The 14,874-nt window shown below is 42.8% G+C and overlaps 1 protein-coding gene across 1 annotated transcript in view; it reads right to left on the minus strand.

The window, feature by feature from the left end:
• Nucleotides 1-3,666: 3,666 nt before the first annotated feature.
• The window catches only part of TMBIM6 (transmembrane BAX inhibitor motif containing 6), a 15,232-nt gene continuing 4,024 nt past the window's right edge, over nt 3,667-14,874 (minus strand). The window contains exons 2-9 of the mRNA XM_015819924.1: nt 9,549-9,649; nt 8,065-8,173; nt 6,509-6,629; nt 5,875-5,923; nt 5,510-5,607; nt 5,322-5,401; nt 4,154-4,254; nt 3,667-3,797 (exon numbers count right to left, since the gene is read on the minus strand). Coding sequence (XP_015675410.1) covers nt 3,695-3,797; nt 4,154-4,254; nt 5,322-5,401; nt 5,510-5,607; nt 5,875-5,923; nt 6,509-6,629; nt 8,065-8,173; nt 9,549-9,604 — 717 coding nt within the window. The 5' untranslated portion in view covers nt 9,605-9,649 and the 3' untranslated portion in view covers nt 3,667-3,694. The remainder of the gene's footprint in view (nt 3,798-4,153; nt 4,255-5,321; nt 5,402-5,509; nt 5,608-5,874; nt 5,924-6,508; nt 6,630-8,064; nt 8,174-9,548; nt 9,650-14,874) is intronic.

The raw sequence follows: 14,874 nt of genomic DNA on the forward strand, positions 1-14,874 counted from the left end.
CTTCTCCAGTGAGTCCTTCCTTCTCATTAGGTGGCCAAAGTACTTGAGTTTCAACTTCAGGATCTGGCCTTCTAAAGAGCAGTCAGGGTTGAATCTCCTCTAGGACTGACCGGTTTGATCGCCTGGCATGGATAGGAATGGGCAAACCTGCTGGTTTAAAGTACTTGAGCCACCAGCTTCCTACAGACCTCGGCTAATTGCAGAGATGTTGACATTTGCCCTAGATCACAGCTCTGTAATTAGCTTAAGCTTACAGAAGGCAGGTTGCACTGGAAGGGGAACAAGAAATCTTGACATACATCCAGGGACTCAACAGGAGTCCTACAAAAGCTTAAGCTTCCAGTGAAGGCATCCCCAAAAAAAATAAAGCTTGGCACAACAGCATTATTGTCAGAATGGCAAAAGGGCATTTTTTTTCTGCTTCAGCGGCTCTGCAGATCCTTGGCACCGCCTAGTGATCCAAAGTGTAAACAGCATCACTGCATTGCACAGCCCTTGCATCACCATCCAGTAAGTGCCAAGCTTGGTGACCAAGGTTGCAAGCAGGTTGGTTTCCTTTGGAGACCTTTTCGGCAACAAGGTAACAGCCGTTTGAGCAAAGCAGGATTCTGAAGGGAAAATGGGAGGGGGGGGAATGCTGAAACAAGTTGAGTTTTCCCAAGGACCTGAAATTCACTACCATAATTTCCAAGCAACTAGAAGCTGATTGAAACAGTCTTGATGAAAATAAAACCGATACGTGGTAAAGTTTGAGGATTTTTTAATATTTTTTCCCATACAAAGCAAGACAATGTAAATTTTATTTGAATCAAAACACCTTTTTTGTTGTTGTTGTTGTTGTTCAAAAACCCTGTCTCTTCACAGTAGGCGGCTAAAGAATGCAGCCAGGGCTGGCCATCCAAAGAGCGACAGAGCTTACTCTATTAAACCCTGTTAGACAAGGTCTCTATGAAGTAGATTCTTGCAGTTTAGTTCTTGGCACTATTCCAAGGGGGAAGGAGGGATGAAGAACGGAGGAAGTAAAAAAAAATTTGTTTTCTCAAGCAAGCAAAACTGGAGCCTGGCTTCAGATGCCGAGAAGAACAGGAGAAACGTTATCTGGTTAGCTGCAAGGAAAGCTTAATGGGCATGTAGAGGGAGCCATTTTTAATACCAAGTGCACCGATCCCAGTTTCTCCAGGATGTAGGAATACCGTTCCCATTATACAATATCCAGCCAATTCCCTCCAACCCATTTGCTGTAGGATTCATTCCCAGAGGTTAAAAAGGAAAAGGCAGCCACATGTCACCCTGACATCTTGCTGACCCAGGTTGCTCAGTCCCATTAATAGTTCAAGGTACTGGGTTCATCCTCCTCCTCCTCCTCAGCAAACTCAAATAATTAAATATCAGGAATGCAATTAAATCAGACCAGACCTTACCACACTGACACCTATCTAAAGACAAACACACAAACAACAACAAAAAAAAAAAAACCTGTCAGCAGTTGTTAAAAACTGAGATGAGTGCCAGACAACAATTTCTCACTTGCACAAGTTAGTTTTTGCTAACCGGTGGCAAAATGAAGGTGGGGGGACCTAGCATGATGGATCAGATCATAGTGGCTCTCCAATATGTTGGAGTTTTTCAATCTACAACTAGAGTTTGTAGCTTTGCATCTTTCTTTCCTCCCTCTCCCCCCTCCAGCCATCCTAGAGGAAGTAAGTTGAGCAACATCCATCTCTTTAAAACCCCTGTAGACAGGTCAGCCTAGTTATCAGGCAAATATTTCAACAGCAATTTCAGAGCATCATCAACACCAGCAAGAGGCAATTTCGCCCCTGCTCTGCTCTCACTAAAATTTGAATGCAATCGGAGGTGAATAGAAAAATGGAAGGGACTTAAGCTACCCCAGTGAAAACTGCCAGGTCATTTACCAACAATACAGATATGAACTCGGCCTCTGATGATCAGAAGAGGGAAGTGGGATATTTGTTTATGTAGAAGTGGGGCAAAGCCAGACTCCAGCATTAGAATCAGCCAATTAGCTTTTTCAAGAGGCTCAAAAACCAAGGAAAAAAAAATCCAATTTCCACAAAGTATGAAAATGTCACAGATGCTTCTCATTCACACAGAAGAACCGGGGTCACCTTTAATGCAGATCAAGTTGGATGGAAGCAAGAAAGAAAGAGGAAAAGGGGGGGGGTAAGAAACAGGAATCTCCACGCAGGCATCTGGTTTTACTTTATTTTTCTTTTTTCTTCTTGTTCTGAAAGAAACAAAACTCACTGTCAATGCTCGGAGCTCCTGGACACAATGACCTGGATTGGGATCCCATGCCAGTTAAGAGACATTTCCTGGCTTCTAGGTTAGAATGCTGGTGCAACAATATACACCCAATTCTGCTAACCAATGGAGAAATCGGGTGATCACTTGGATGAAAAGAGGTGATGAACCAAGGGCATCTTAATTACTAAAGGACATTTTGTAACAAGTGGTATTTGCTCACCTAGATCACAGCTTGAAGTTCCCACCCACTCTCCCTTAATTCTTACACAATTTTTTTAAATGTGCCATCCTGAAAATAGTATGAAAGTACAAGTTGCAAATAGTTCTTCCTTGTTGAATGAGCAAGCAATGAAGCCTGAAGCTAGGACGGGGCAGGGCTGTGGGGAAGAGGGACTTTGAAACATGGCTTTGGGACAAAGGTAGTGTCTGTTTCCAGAATGGCCCAGCTGCCATGGAAGATTAACTTCACATTGATAACATGCCATCTCCATCAGTTTTTCCTCTCACTACCTTGCATGGAACCAAGCCTTCCTACTCCTCAGTCCCTCCATCTTCATTCCCTACTCTTAATAAACCTTCATCCCTATGCTCTGTCTTTCACTTCCTGCACGGCTCATTATGCATATGGACCAAGCTTTCATTTGACTCATCTGTGATGACTTATTCTTCAATGTATTATTCAGCTCTTTCTTTTTTCTGAGCTTATATTTTAAATTATTTTTTTATTTTAAAAAAGTCCTCCCCATTTTTGTAAAGCTTCCGCTTTCCTTTCGGGCTTATATTTCATACATGAGCCTACAGGAGAAGGTACCAGCTAAAAGCATTTACTATAATGGTCCTATTAATGTGAAGTAAAAAAGATGACGTGCTGAAAAGAAATGGGGGCGTTCCAGGTAGGTTTGCTTAGAAAAGTCACCTGCTTTTATCAAGCAGAAGTAAGTTTCTCTCCCAAAGCATCTGCCTCTCAATGGAAACACCCTGCACTTGAACTCTTAGGGCAGTGATGGCGAACCTTTTAGAGACTGAGTGCCCAAACTGCAACCCAAAACCCACTTATGCATCGTTGGGTGCTGGGTGGATGTGGCCCATTGGCTGGGTGTGGCCCATTGGGTGGACGTGGCTGTGGTGGTAATGGCAGACTGGGTGGGACTAAAAAGTTCAATCAATCAATTCCAACTTTGCAAGATCTTTTTTTCCCTGCGAGAAGTTGAAATTGACCGATTAAACTTTTTTTTTTTTGCACACGGCAGCGGAGGCCTGAAGCGAAAAGGTTTTATAAAACCCCGCTGAAGGGCTAGGACTGGGGCGAGGGCGTGGGTGCCCACAGAGAGGGCTCTGAATGCCACCCGTGCCATCGGTTCGCCACCACTATCTTGGGGCTTCTTGCTTGTCTTTGTGGGAAATGGTGCATCCTAATGGACGTGCATCAGAGACGGCCCCATGCATGCAGACCTACCTCGTTCATGCCCAAGATGACCATGAGCTCCCGGAAGATGTTAACAAAATCCAGGAAAAGATCCACGCAGTGCCTGGCACAAAGAGAAAAAGGTTGTACATCAAGTTATATCCTAAACTTACAAATGGGAGGCTTTGCCAGAGCCTCTTCTCCGCTCTATTGTTTTATTCATAATCAACAATGTACCATCTTCTATGGCCAGAGTTCATTTGAGATTTTGCTTCCATATTTAACTCTGGCTTTTTCTACCATAATGCTTTTAGCCTCCCTGCTTTCCTCCAAGCGAAGTCTCTTTTATTTTGAACCCAAGAGAGAAGCTCGTCTATGTCTCCTGTTTACTCTCCTCACTTGTAAACCCTTATCATATGTGGCAGCTCCTTCCTCTCCACTTCTCTTGCCTAGCCCTAGGCTTGTCACAAACACACTCACCAGATATAGTCCTTGTCTCCATTCTCAGCCTTCTCAATGATGAGCTGAGTATCAAACAGCACAAAGCCACACATAACCATAAGTCCAATGTAGAGATTAGCCTGGAGGAGGAAGAAAACCAATTAGACCAGGGGTAGCCAATGGGCCACAGGACAGGCTGACCAGTGCATGCACACCCACCCACTCACACTAGCGCCTGCAGACCCATTTGCGCCTGTACATGGAGCTGGCAGTGGCTAGCACCTGCACACATGCACAAACGGGGCCTAGCAGCAGCGGCGGCTAGTGCCTGTGCGCATGCGCAAATGTGGACCACTAGTGCCGTGCAAGTTTTGTGGCCTGTTTGTGCATGTATGCGGGGGGTAGCGGTAGCACCCAGCGCCTGTGCGCATGCACAAATGGGGGCACTAGCCCCGTGCAGGTTGTGCGGCCCATTTGCACATGCGCAAGGGACTAGTGGCGGCTAGCGCCTGCACGCCTAGGCAAAAGGGGCCTCTCATGCCGTGTGGCTGCGCGTGGCCCCGTTTCGCACGCACACGCGCAAGTTTCCCAGCTGCTCCCTTTCCCTCTGGGTCACCAGCTTGAAAAGGTTGGTGACCTCTGAATTAGGCAAAATAACTCCAATGGCATAGGCTGGCCCTGCTGCAACCTACTAAGAGCCCGAAGTGATTCTGTGTTAGCTCCCAGCTTCAATATATTCAGAGCCAGATCTCTTCATGAATTAGAGCAGAATGTGGCATCAAGCAATGAATTCATTATTCACAATGTCAGCATTAATTCCATTTTTGTTTCTGACAGTAACTTTCTAGTTATTTTGTATATCTAAACATTGCATCCAATAAAATACCTGAAAAAAAAAACCCTTCAGAATACCTAAAAGCTCACAGAAGGTGCTTTCCAATGCCAGAGGTTTCTGTATAATCAGATGTTTGGATAATTACTCATCTGCAGCCATAATTAAAGAATGCAATGCAAAATACCGCAATCTGTATACATCCTCAAATCATCTTGCTCTTCTAATAATAAACTAAAAGGGAAGCCGGGAACATCTGAACAGCTGCTCCCAGTAGGCTTGCCAGTTCTGTGTCCAAAAGGGCGGATTTGCTGCAGGGGCTTGTGTTGCTATCAACTTTCAAGCTGACGGACCCTGAAAACAGCAGCCACTCACCGTGAAGAGCCAAGTTGAGCCCAGGAAAATATTGACCAGGGAGAACAGCAGCATCAAGAACAGGCCAGAGAAAAGGACGCCTGAAGAAAAGAAAAAAAAAAAAGCAGAAACACAATGAACAAAAATGAACCCAGACTCCTCAAATGTAGTGGACAATGGTTGCTGCTGCTGCAGCTGCTGCTGCTTACCCCCTAGATACAAGTAGGCACGGCGCTTAGCAAAGAGAGCACTCAGGGAGAAGCAGCTGAAGATCACTGCTGTGCCCAGGAAAGCAGTTGGGATGATGCTGTAGGGAGGGAAGGGACAAGAATGAATGCCTAAGGAGATGGATGGAAGGAAGGACTCAGAACTATGAATTAACAGAACGTGCTCCAGAAATATTCAAAGGGTTTTGACTTTTAAAGTCTTTGAAAGGATCTGGATGCTTCAATGGGAAGAGTTTAGCAACAGCCCCAAATGGGCCCCACCCCATTACTAGTGAGCGGGATGTTTGCTTCTCACTTTCAAAGTGAAAAGTGGCAAAGAACAGAGCAGCTGCTGAGTTTCCCCTTACCTGGGGTTGATGGCAATGCACATCTCCAGTAGAGGACCCAGGTTGACTCCTGGAAGAGGAATGTAGACTCAGAGACATGTTTCTCACTCATGCACATGCACACACCATCATTTTTTCCCATTCGTTACGTGAACATATTTAAAAGAAACAAGTTATGGATTACCCAGGCATTCCTCTCATAAAAGACTACAAGAGGTGCAAAAACGCCACACAAAAAACATTCAGAAAGTCACAAGGTGCTCTATGTTATTTCAGATATATTCCCAAGGGAGGGATCCCTCGTTTTAGAGCATTCGGTGCTGCCTTTCTTCCTTTGGGCTGGAAAACCTTTTGGCTTCCTTTTCAGACACAGGACTACACAAGCGCCATTCGGCTGTAGTGTGACATTAGGCAGCAGCATTAATGCCTGAAGTAAACTCTGCCCAGTGCTTCCCCCCCTCCCCCCATAATCACTGCCATTCTGCCAGGTCCTCTGGTGGCCTTGATGGCACCGTTTCATCCCTTACACAGCAAAGCTCCCAGCCAAGAGGAAGCAGCTAAAAATGTCTTTCTTGCTTATGGAAATTCCACAGTTGCACATGTGTATTAACTGCCTGCTGCTCCCTTCAGCTCTCGCTTCTCCAGCCGCACGTACCAGTGAGGAAAGCAAAGCCTGCCAGGATAGCCAGACGTTTCTCTTCGGTTTCTCGGCTGTGGGGTGTGGCCATCAACCAAATCATAAGGCCTAATGCTCCCAGGCCAGTCAGCAGTCCAAACTGCAAAACAAAGTGGGAAAGACAGAGATTTAACACAGTCTGGTCAAAGGAAAGAGCCAGTTCAATTTGAAGTCCATTTGCTGCATTTCCCACTCCTTTAAAGAAAATTCAGGTCATCGGAACTTGTTCCCTGTGCAGATTTTTGAAGGGAAGCAAGGAATCAGTATTGTGCATTGCTGGTTTCTTGGAAGAGGAATTCTGTTACTATTCAGACAGTTTTTACTTAAATCATGAATGCTTTCAATCTTAAATATTTTAAATACACAGCTAGATTTTCATCAGTTTCCCATTACTCTATGACAATTTTATAAGCCCCAGTGAAATCTGTAACAATTCTGCTCTGCAAATGGGATATGAGGCCCAAAGATATATCCAAATCTGAAATGGATTCCAGAACACCGTTCTCAGAATTGAAACTTTATTAACTACTGTAGGGCTTGGCTTTAAAGTAAACATTAACAAATGATTCTGTTGGTGGAGAAATTTTCACTCTTGCAGGACTCTGAGCAGGACTCTGAGCAATACGGGGCCGGCTGGATAAACCCCCTTTCTAAGTTTTTTGTCTATGAACTTCTGCATCTCCTCCAATTCTTGTGGGCTCATGGAATACAGTTTGGTTTTGGGTAACTTTGCGCCTGGGTGGATCTCGATGGAGCAATCTGTGGGCCGATCAGGAGGCAGCTCATCAGATTTTCCCCCGCTGAATACTTCAACTAGGTCTCTATATTCCTCTGGGATGCCTTGCAACTCCTTCTCCCCCCCCCACTGCGGCTTTCTCGGAGGGGCTTCCACCGGTGTGGGGTTGAGTTGGGCTCCTTGTTGCTTTTCCATTTGGGAACCTGAGTTCTCCTGTCCTCCAGTCCACCTGCGGGTTCCATTGGGTTAGCCATGCCATGTCCAGAATAAGGGGGCATTCCATGCCAGGGGTCACTACAAATGTTATAGTCTCTACGTGATGCCCTATGGTAGTTGGACTGGCAGTGTGGCAAGCGTGGCTGGCGTCCCCCTGCGACGGGCCCATCTAATTGACCGAATGAGATCGGTTTCTTCAGCCTCCTCACCGGAATTCCTAAATTCCCCACTAACGTTGGGCTTATCTTACTGTCCCACTTCTCACTTGAGTTTCACAAGAGAAACAAAAAGCTCTTTCAAACAGAAACAAAGACCTCTGAGTCTGTCTGAGAACATTTCTTTATTTAGAGACTTTTTGTTAGGATATGTTTGTGGAAAGTTTAAAAGGCTTAACATTTCACTGGATATGCCATCTAGTCGCGAAGCACCAGTTGAGAACCACTCAAAAGGATGTAGTCCTGTTTATTTCCACAAGCTGGGATGTACTGTTTTGCAGCCTTCCTGCTGGCATTTAGCCCTCAATAACCAAGAGGACCTTCAGCTTATATATATCTGCCACAGAGAAATGCCTTAAAATTCTTACCTGCACCAGCTGAGTTACCACATTGACATAAGCACCAGCTGCCGCTAGGAACATACATAATGCAAAGCTGGCATAGACCTTCTTCAGGTGCTGCTGAGTTGATGCAGAGCTATAAGGATGGAAGAAAATTCACCTCTGTTACACAATACTTAGAAGCACGGCAATTCCCAAATTGACCCTTTGCCAGTTCCTAGCCATATCACAAACTACACAGAGTCAATATTATCTAACCTGCTTCAGAAAAAGCTTACATTTTCTTGACACCAGCATTAAGAATTCCTTACTTCAGAATCTCTAGTGCTGAAATACTGCTTCCAGAGGGGACCAAGTATTTACCAAAGGTATGAAGGTTTTTAGGATGGTTAGAAAAACCTGAGGGGTCTGGTCGTAGAGAAATGCAGTGTGAATGTACAGGGATGTACAGTTCTGACTTGGACAGCACATCAGTCTGGCAACAGGCTACGGAACAATATATCCCTTAAATCAGGAGCCATTTTGAATAGCTCTGCCCTCCTTGGAAAAGTAGACTGACTTGGACAAAATTTAAATGTCCTTGATCCAAATGTTTTTCCAGCTGCAGTTTAAACAAAGTTCCCCATGGACTTCAATAATCCAGTAATACTACTCACTAAATAGTTCCTTGAGATCATCTTACATTAAATATTTACTTGAACTACCTTCCCCTACAATTGTCTGCCCTAAGATCTGTAACTTGGATCCTCAACCTCTGGGGCTGGTGGCAAACTGGGAATTCTGAGAACATATAATGAACACTTTCACAAAAAGCTACCATAAAGGACAAGCTCAGTCAACATCTCGTTATCACAAAGTAAACTAGTTAGATTATTTCCCAGCCAGTCCAAGTAACCTTTTCCATGTTTTTTGTTACTGTAGTTTAACTTGTATGTTTCCTATTTAGATATTCAGGGGGGGAAAAACATCCATTTTAAGTTTCTATGAATATTACTGGGCTCTATGTGAAACCCATTGGCATTATTGAAAAGAAATATGAGATAAGCCAGGATTTTACTCTGCAACGTGCAATCTGGTTACCAAGAAAAGCAACGGATGTACCGATAACTTGTGCATTACATTTGTAACACAGGTTCCACAGAAACCTGGGTAACATCCACAGAAGTTTTAAAAGATGATAGATTGGGCAAATCAGCAAAGCAGGATTTTATAAGATTCAGTTCTATGCAGAACAGGGTCTCCTGAACTGGTTCAGAAGCAGGTTTAGAAAGTTTCATGTTATTGATAGGTATGTGGAAATACTGTTTTCCTCATCGTGTTCAACTGATAATCAGAGTAGATGATTTCAATCCACAGTCTTTTCTCAAGAAAGCAGAAAAACTTGAGGTGGTCTGGCTCCAGCGACCCAGGTCCTGCCAGCCTTGTCACCTAACCTCACACCTCTGTTCCTAAACATCAAGAAAGAAACTAAATCCTCTCACAATAAGATTAAGCTGGCAACAGGTACTCACATGTGGGAGAACTTGAAGAGGGCATCAAAATTTATGTTCCTGTTGAAAACATCCATAGTACTAGTTGGTGAGGAGCAATTCTCTACGTCAAAACACACAATCTGCAGAAAGGGAAAAAGGAAAGCCATTTCAAATGGAGAAGACCTCAACAGATTTTTTTCCAAGAATCGATGTGTTCCGTCTCTACTTTTCTTCTCATAGACAAGCTCTTCCCACCTGCTTGTTCAATTCACATTAAGCAGCATCCTCAGTGCATAGTGCAGTTTTAAAATGACATCAACTCCTTTCCCATTTACATCTTTTGTGGTGGCACTTCTGCAGAATTCCTAGGTTTTTTTTTCCTCTGAGGTAAAAGGAACTTTAAATAATCAATGTAATAAATCTGATTTTTGTACGTACTAGTCAGCAAGGAACACAAAGCACAGGAACATCAGGAAACAGGGAAGTTAAAGCAATAGCTTAAAGGTCTAGCAAAAAGGTACTGTATGCAGAAGCAGAAAACAGATTTTCCAGGTCCAAGATTTGCTTCATCTGTGTACTAAGAAAACACATCTCTACACAGACTAATTTATATCCTTCTCTCTATGTAGTCTTCTGTTTCCATCGATTAATTCAATTTCCAGCTACAGTATAAAATATGCAATCCAGCAATACACACATTACCCAAAAGATACAGGTTAAGTTAACAAATTCCTGGTGCACCACTGCTAAAAAGTGATTCTTTCTACTTGAGACTCACCAGCTTGTTCAATATGTAACCCACAAGCTTCTTCCTCTTTGTTTTACTCTGAAAAATCTAGACACTGCAACCGTTTCAATCACAGACACCCAAACTGGCTTGGTGTATATGGTGCAATTATTGCAGGCTCTTGCAAGGCTAGTTAAAGCCTCCTAGAGGAATTGTGTTCACCTGGGAGCCTTACTTCACAACTCAGCAGCTGGAAAGCAAGAGCATTAGCATCCTTAATGATCTTCCCAGGAAAGGATGGGGTGGAGTTAGAGGAAGGCAGCCCCCCCCCCAACTTGAGAATCAAGACCAATATGTTGTGTTATTCTCTAGGTGGGATTCCACCCCACTGTTCTGTAACAATATGCAGAGGTATTTTACTTACTCAAGGGAACAGCATGAGCATTTTACTTAACAATACAAGCATTTCTGCCCTCCTCCATCCAAAGGGTATTCTTAACTAGTTGTTCTAACCTTATGGCAAAGAATGGCCATACCTAACTGGAAATCAGCCCAGCGACTAAAGAGTTATTTTCTGATAGGCAGGAAGATCCGGCTTGGCAAGAAGTTTGCATCATAGATTTTTATTTGCTAACAAGACGCACTAGTGTTAAATAAATGCCTTTAATCTTGTGAGAGATTAAACTCACATCTCTACCTTCTTATATTTCTCTACATTTACAAGGCCTTCATTGATCAGAGGCATAAACGTGGGGGGGGGGGAGGAAATCACACTGAAAAGCTCTAAAAAGAAAGTCTGTCCTGAAGTATCAAAAGCCACACTTTAAGAACAACTTGAACTGGAAAGGTGAACCTGAAAAATAAACAGCATGTAATTTGGATATTAGGTGTTTGTATTAGGTAACCTGATTCAACACCAGGGCATCAAAATAGGTCACACAAGAGTGGAAGAAACATTTTCTGCTCAGTACCCTGTGCTTCCAGATGCCAAAAACTATTCAAGGCAGAGGTGAGATAAGATCTGAGAATAGGGAAACATTTTGAAATGTAGATTTCTCTAATGGGAGGAAAACCCTCTGCAAAACAAAACTTGTAAAGCTGAAACCATTCCAGAAGAAAGTGTAAGTAAAGTGAGCACTTCTACACTACTGACACAACTGAAAAGTAATGAGCAAAACAAGAACCTGAAAGGCTCACTCAGAATTACTCTTAATAAGTATCCTTTATGTTTCAAAAAAACTTACACTTTTCCAGCAGCTTTAGCCACACAGCAGGAGTAACTAATGGTTTTCATTAGTGTTCTCGGAGCCCACTTAGCCACAGAGAATATAGGAAATATTTTTTTCATTTTTAGACCATTTGTTCACAGAAAGCAGTCCATTTATGGCTGTGCCTGAAATGGAATATTCTCTTTCACGCACAGACAAAACTCTCAAAACACATGTGTTTTGATTCATGCCTGGAACAATTAAAATGGCCATTGAAGGATGCAACTTTTCAAGATAGAAGTGTTCAGCATGCCCCACTCAAAATGTGATGATGCCACGCAAAATAGCCGAGTTTTTTTTTTTATGCTTGCAACATTCAAAATGGCTGTTTTCAACTAAAAACATACTTGCACATCTCTACTTCCATTTATGACAGATGGCAGCACTAGTTATCTATATTTGAGTTTTAAACATTTCTGGTTCCGCTCCCCAAGGACCTGACCAGCTCTTCTGGTTGAACGTATTATACTTAGAATTAAACTGATTTTTTTCTATTCTGCAAAACCCATCCATCTTATTTTTAAACAATGCAAATTAATTTTCAATGTAATGATAAATTAATTAGCATTGTTTAAAAACAAGATGGCTTCAACTATTTTGCAGGCCACAAAGAAATCTGAGAAAGTCAAAGGCCACACCTCACATTAACATATTTTTTGTTCAGCACTAACATCAAATCCAGCAATGGGAAAATCATGAATCACAAACTAGGTTAACTGAGAAGGTACCATTATTTGGGAAGAGAAACCAGGGGAAAAGTGTTAACGTAACACTGTAAGGATCACAGAGTTTGGTTAGCCTCAAAGGAATCTTGCCCTTAGTAAACAAAAAAGAGAAGGCTGAGTACACAGTTGCATATAGTTCCAGGCCATTGCTCTATAAACTCTCCAAGGATTGCTTGAATGCAAGGAACCTCTGAAGTAATAGGGCACATTCAAAAAAAGGGCTTACCCAATTAGCTGTCACAGATCAACCTTATTGCTCCTAGACCACACAACTTCATAAAATGCTGAAAGTGTTAAGTAGAAGAATATTTTCCTTAAATTTCAAAAAGCTGTTTATTAGATTGGATGTTGGTTAAACAGCCCTATCGCAAATATTTGGAACAAAAGACCACCGATAAAATAGTAATATCAAAAATCTCCTTCCAATTTCTTACCAGAGGCTAGAGCAGTGGTTCTCAACCTTTTTAATGCCGCGACCCCAACCGGTCGTAAGTCGAGGACTAAACTGGTCGTAAGTCGAGGACTACCCAACCGGTCGTAAGTCGAGGATTTTCCCTGCCCGGGAGTGCTGCACATGCGTGGTTCCGCCCCCTGCGCCGGCCGAGGCGTAGCTGGCAAGAGGCAGAGACGGAGCAGGCCGACCACCAGCTGGCCCAGCCCAAGGGAGGTAAGGCACCCGCCCGAAAAGGGGAAAAAATGGCGGACAAAAAAAAATGGCGGACAAAAAAAAATGGCGGACAGCCTTGCTTGGCGACCCCCGTGAAATGGTCGATCGACCCCAAATAGGGTCCCGACCCACAGGTTGAGAACCACTGGGCTAGAGCATCTAAGACTCTTAACATTTAGAGCAGGGGTCTTCAAACTTGGTCCTTGTATGACTTGTGGACTTCAACTCCCAGAATTCCTCAGCCAGGAGTTGAAGTCCACAAGTCATAAAAGGGCCAAGTTTGAAGACCCCTGATTTAGAGTTAGGCGATAAGCATTTTAGACATGAGGCTCTATGCCATATGCCTACAGAAAGAGGTTTTGTCAATTTTAGAATGTCAACTAAGTACAAAGAATCTTAAGATTAATTCTCCTGTGTAAGCTGTAAGACTGTGGATGACTGAATTTGATGGCAAACCAAAAAACTGCCATTGGGAAGGAAAACAGTTTGGGAATACAGAAAGATGGTGGCATGTCCAGCAAAAAGAATCAGTTAACTGAAAGGAAAGGCTCCTACTTCATATTTACATTTAGCTTTTGCAGATCCCAGCAGTATCCAAAAAACATCCCTCGTATTTCTGTAAGTAGAGTCAGAAGTACTGCAATCTTATTAAATACTCTGAGGAAATGACCATGATCACATTCCTCCCCTGCCCAATATTTCTTTTGCCTTTAAAATCTGTCCTAGTCATAACTTTTGGATGATAAACGTAGGATGATAATTGCCTTTATTCTAATATTTGTGAGCTAGTTGGTAGCTTGCTTGGATAAGGACAATCCAAAATAAACCGTAAGACAATACTTAATAAACAGTACTACAAAACACCAGGTTATGGGAATTTGTGTAAAATAGGACTCATATCACAACTGTACACTCAAATGATGAATATGAAGTGCTTATTATCTAACAGCATAGTTTGATCAAGAATGTTCTATGAAGCAACAATTAGAGCCAACATTTCAAGTCCAGAGCAGAACACATTCAATAAGTATATTGACTCTGAAATTCTACCTTATCCACATACATCCAAAGAGACAACTTATTAGTATAACCCTAGAACTGGTTTTCCCAGTTACAATATATGGATGTGAAAGTTGGACCATAAGAAAGACTGAGCGACAAAGAATTGAGGCCTTTGAACTATGGTGCTGGAGAAGACTCCTGCGAGTCCCTTGGACTGCAAGGCGTTCAAACCGGTCAGTCCTAGAAGAGATCGACCCCGACTGCTCTTTAGAAGGCCAGATCCTGAAGTTGAAACTCAAGTACTTTGGCCACCTAATGAGAAGGAAGGAGTCACTGGAGAAGGGCCTAATGCTGGGAAAGATTGAGGGCAATAGAAGAAGGGGACGACAGAGAATGAGGTGGCTGGATGGAGTCACTGAAGCAGTAGGCGTGAGCTTAAATGGACTCCAGAAGATGGTAGAGGACAGGAAGACCTGGAGGAACGCTGTCCATGGGGTCACGATGGGTGGGACACGACTTCGCAATTAACAACAAGAACTGGAAAGGAAATCCACTAAAGAATGCAAACAGGCTTGGCAGCACCACTGTAATTTAGGTTAAGGATCAGTTTGTCCTTGAGAGAGAAACCCATAGCACTTTTAAAATAAATAACCAGAAATACATATGAACTTTCATCACCAAGGCTTAATATTTATTGATTTATTTATTCAATTTCTATAGCTGCCATCTCAAGCGACTCTGATAGTGAATAATAAAAAAAACAGGTAAAAACAATTATCTTTCTTTTATCTTATCTTTATTTGATTTATATCCCGCCCTTCTCCCAACGGGACTCAGGGCGGCTCACAACATATTTAAAAACATAGACATATTTACAACCCCCCACCAGATAAAACCAAATTAAACCAATATTTAAAGTTGTGCAATTAAAATTATTCTTAAAACCCGATTTAAAAACCCAATTTAAAATCCTCCG

The sequence above is a fragment of the Protobothrops mucrosquamatus genome, unplaced genomic scaffold (genome assembly GCF_001527695.2).
Source record: "Protobothrops mucrosquamatus isolate PMUCROS unplaced genomic scaffold, P.Mucros_1.0 scaffold1019, whole genome shotgun sequence".
Classification (NCBI taxonomy): domain Eukaryota; kingdom Metazoa; phylum Chordata; class Lepidosauria; order Squamata; family Viperidae; genus Protobothrops; species Protobothrops mucrosquamatus.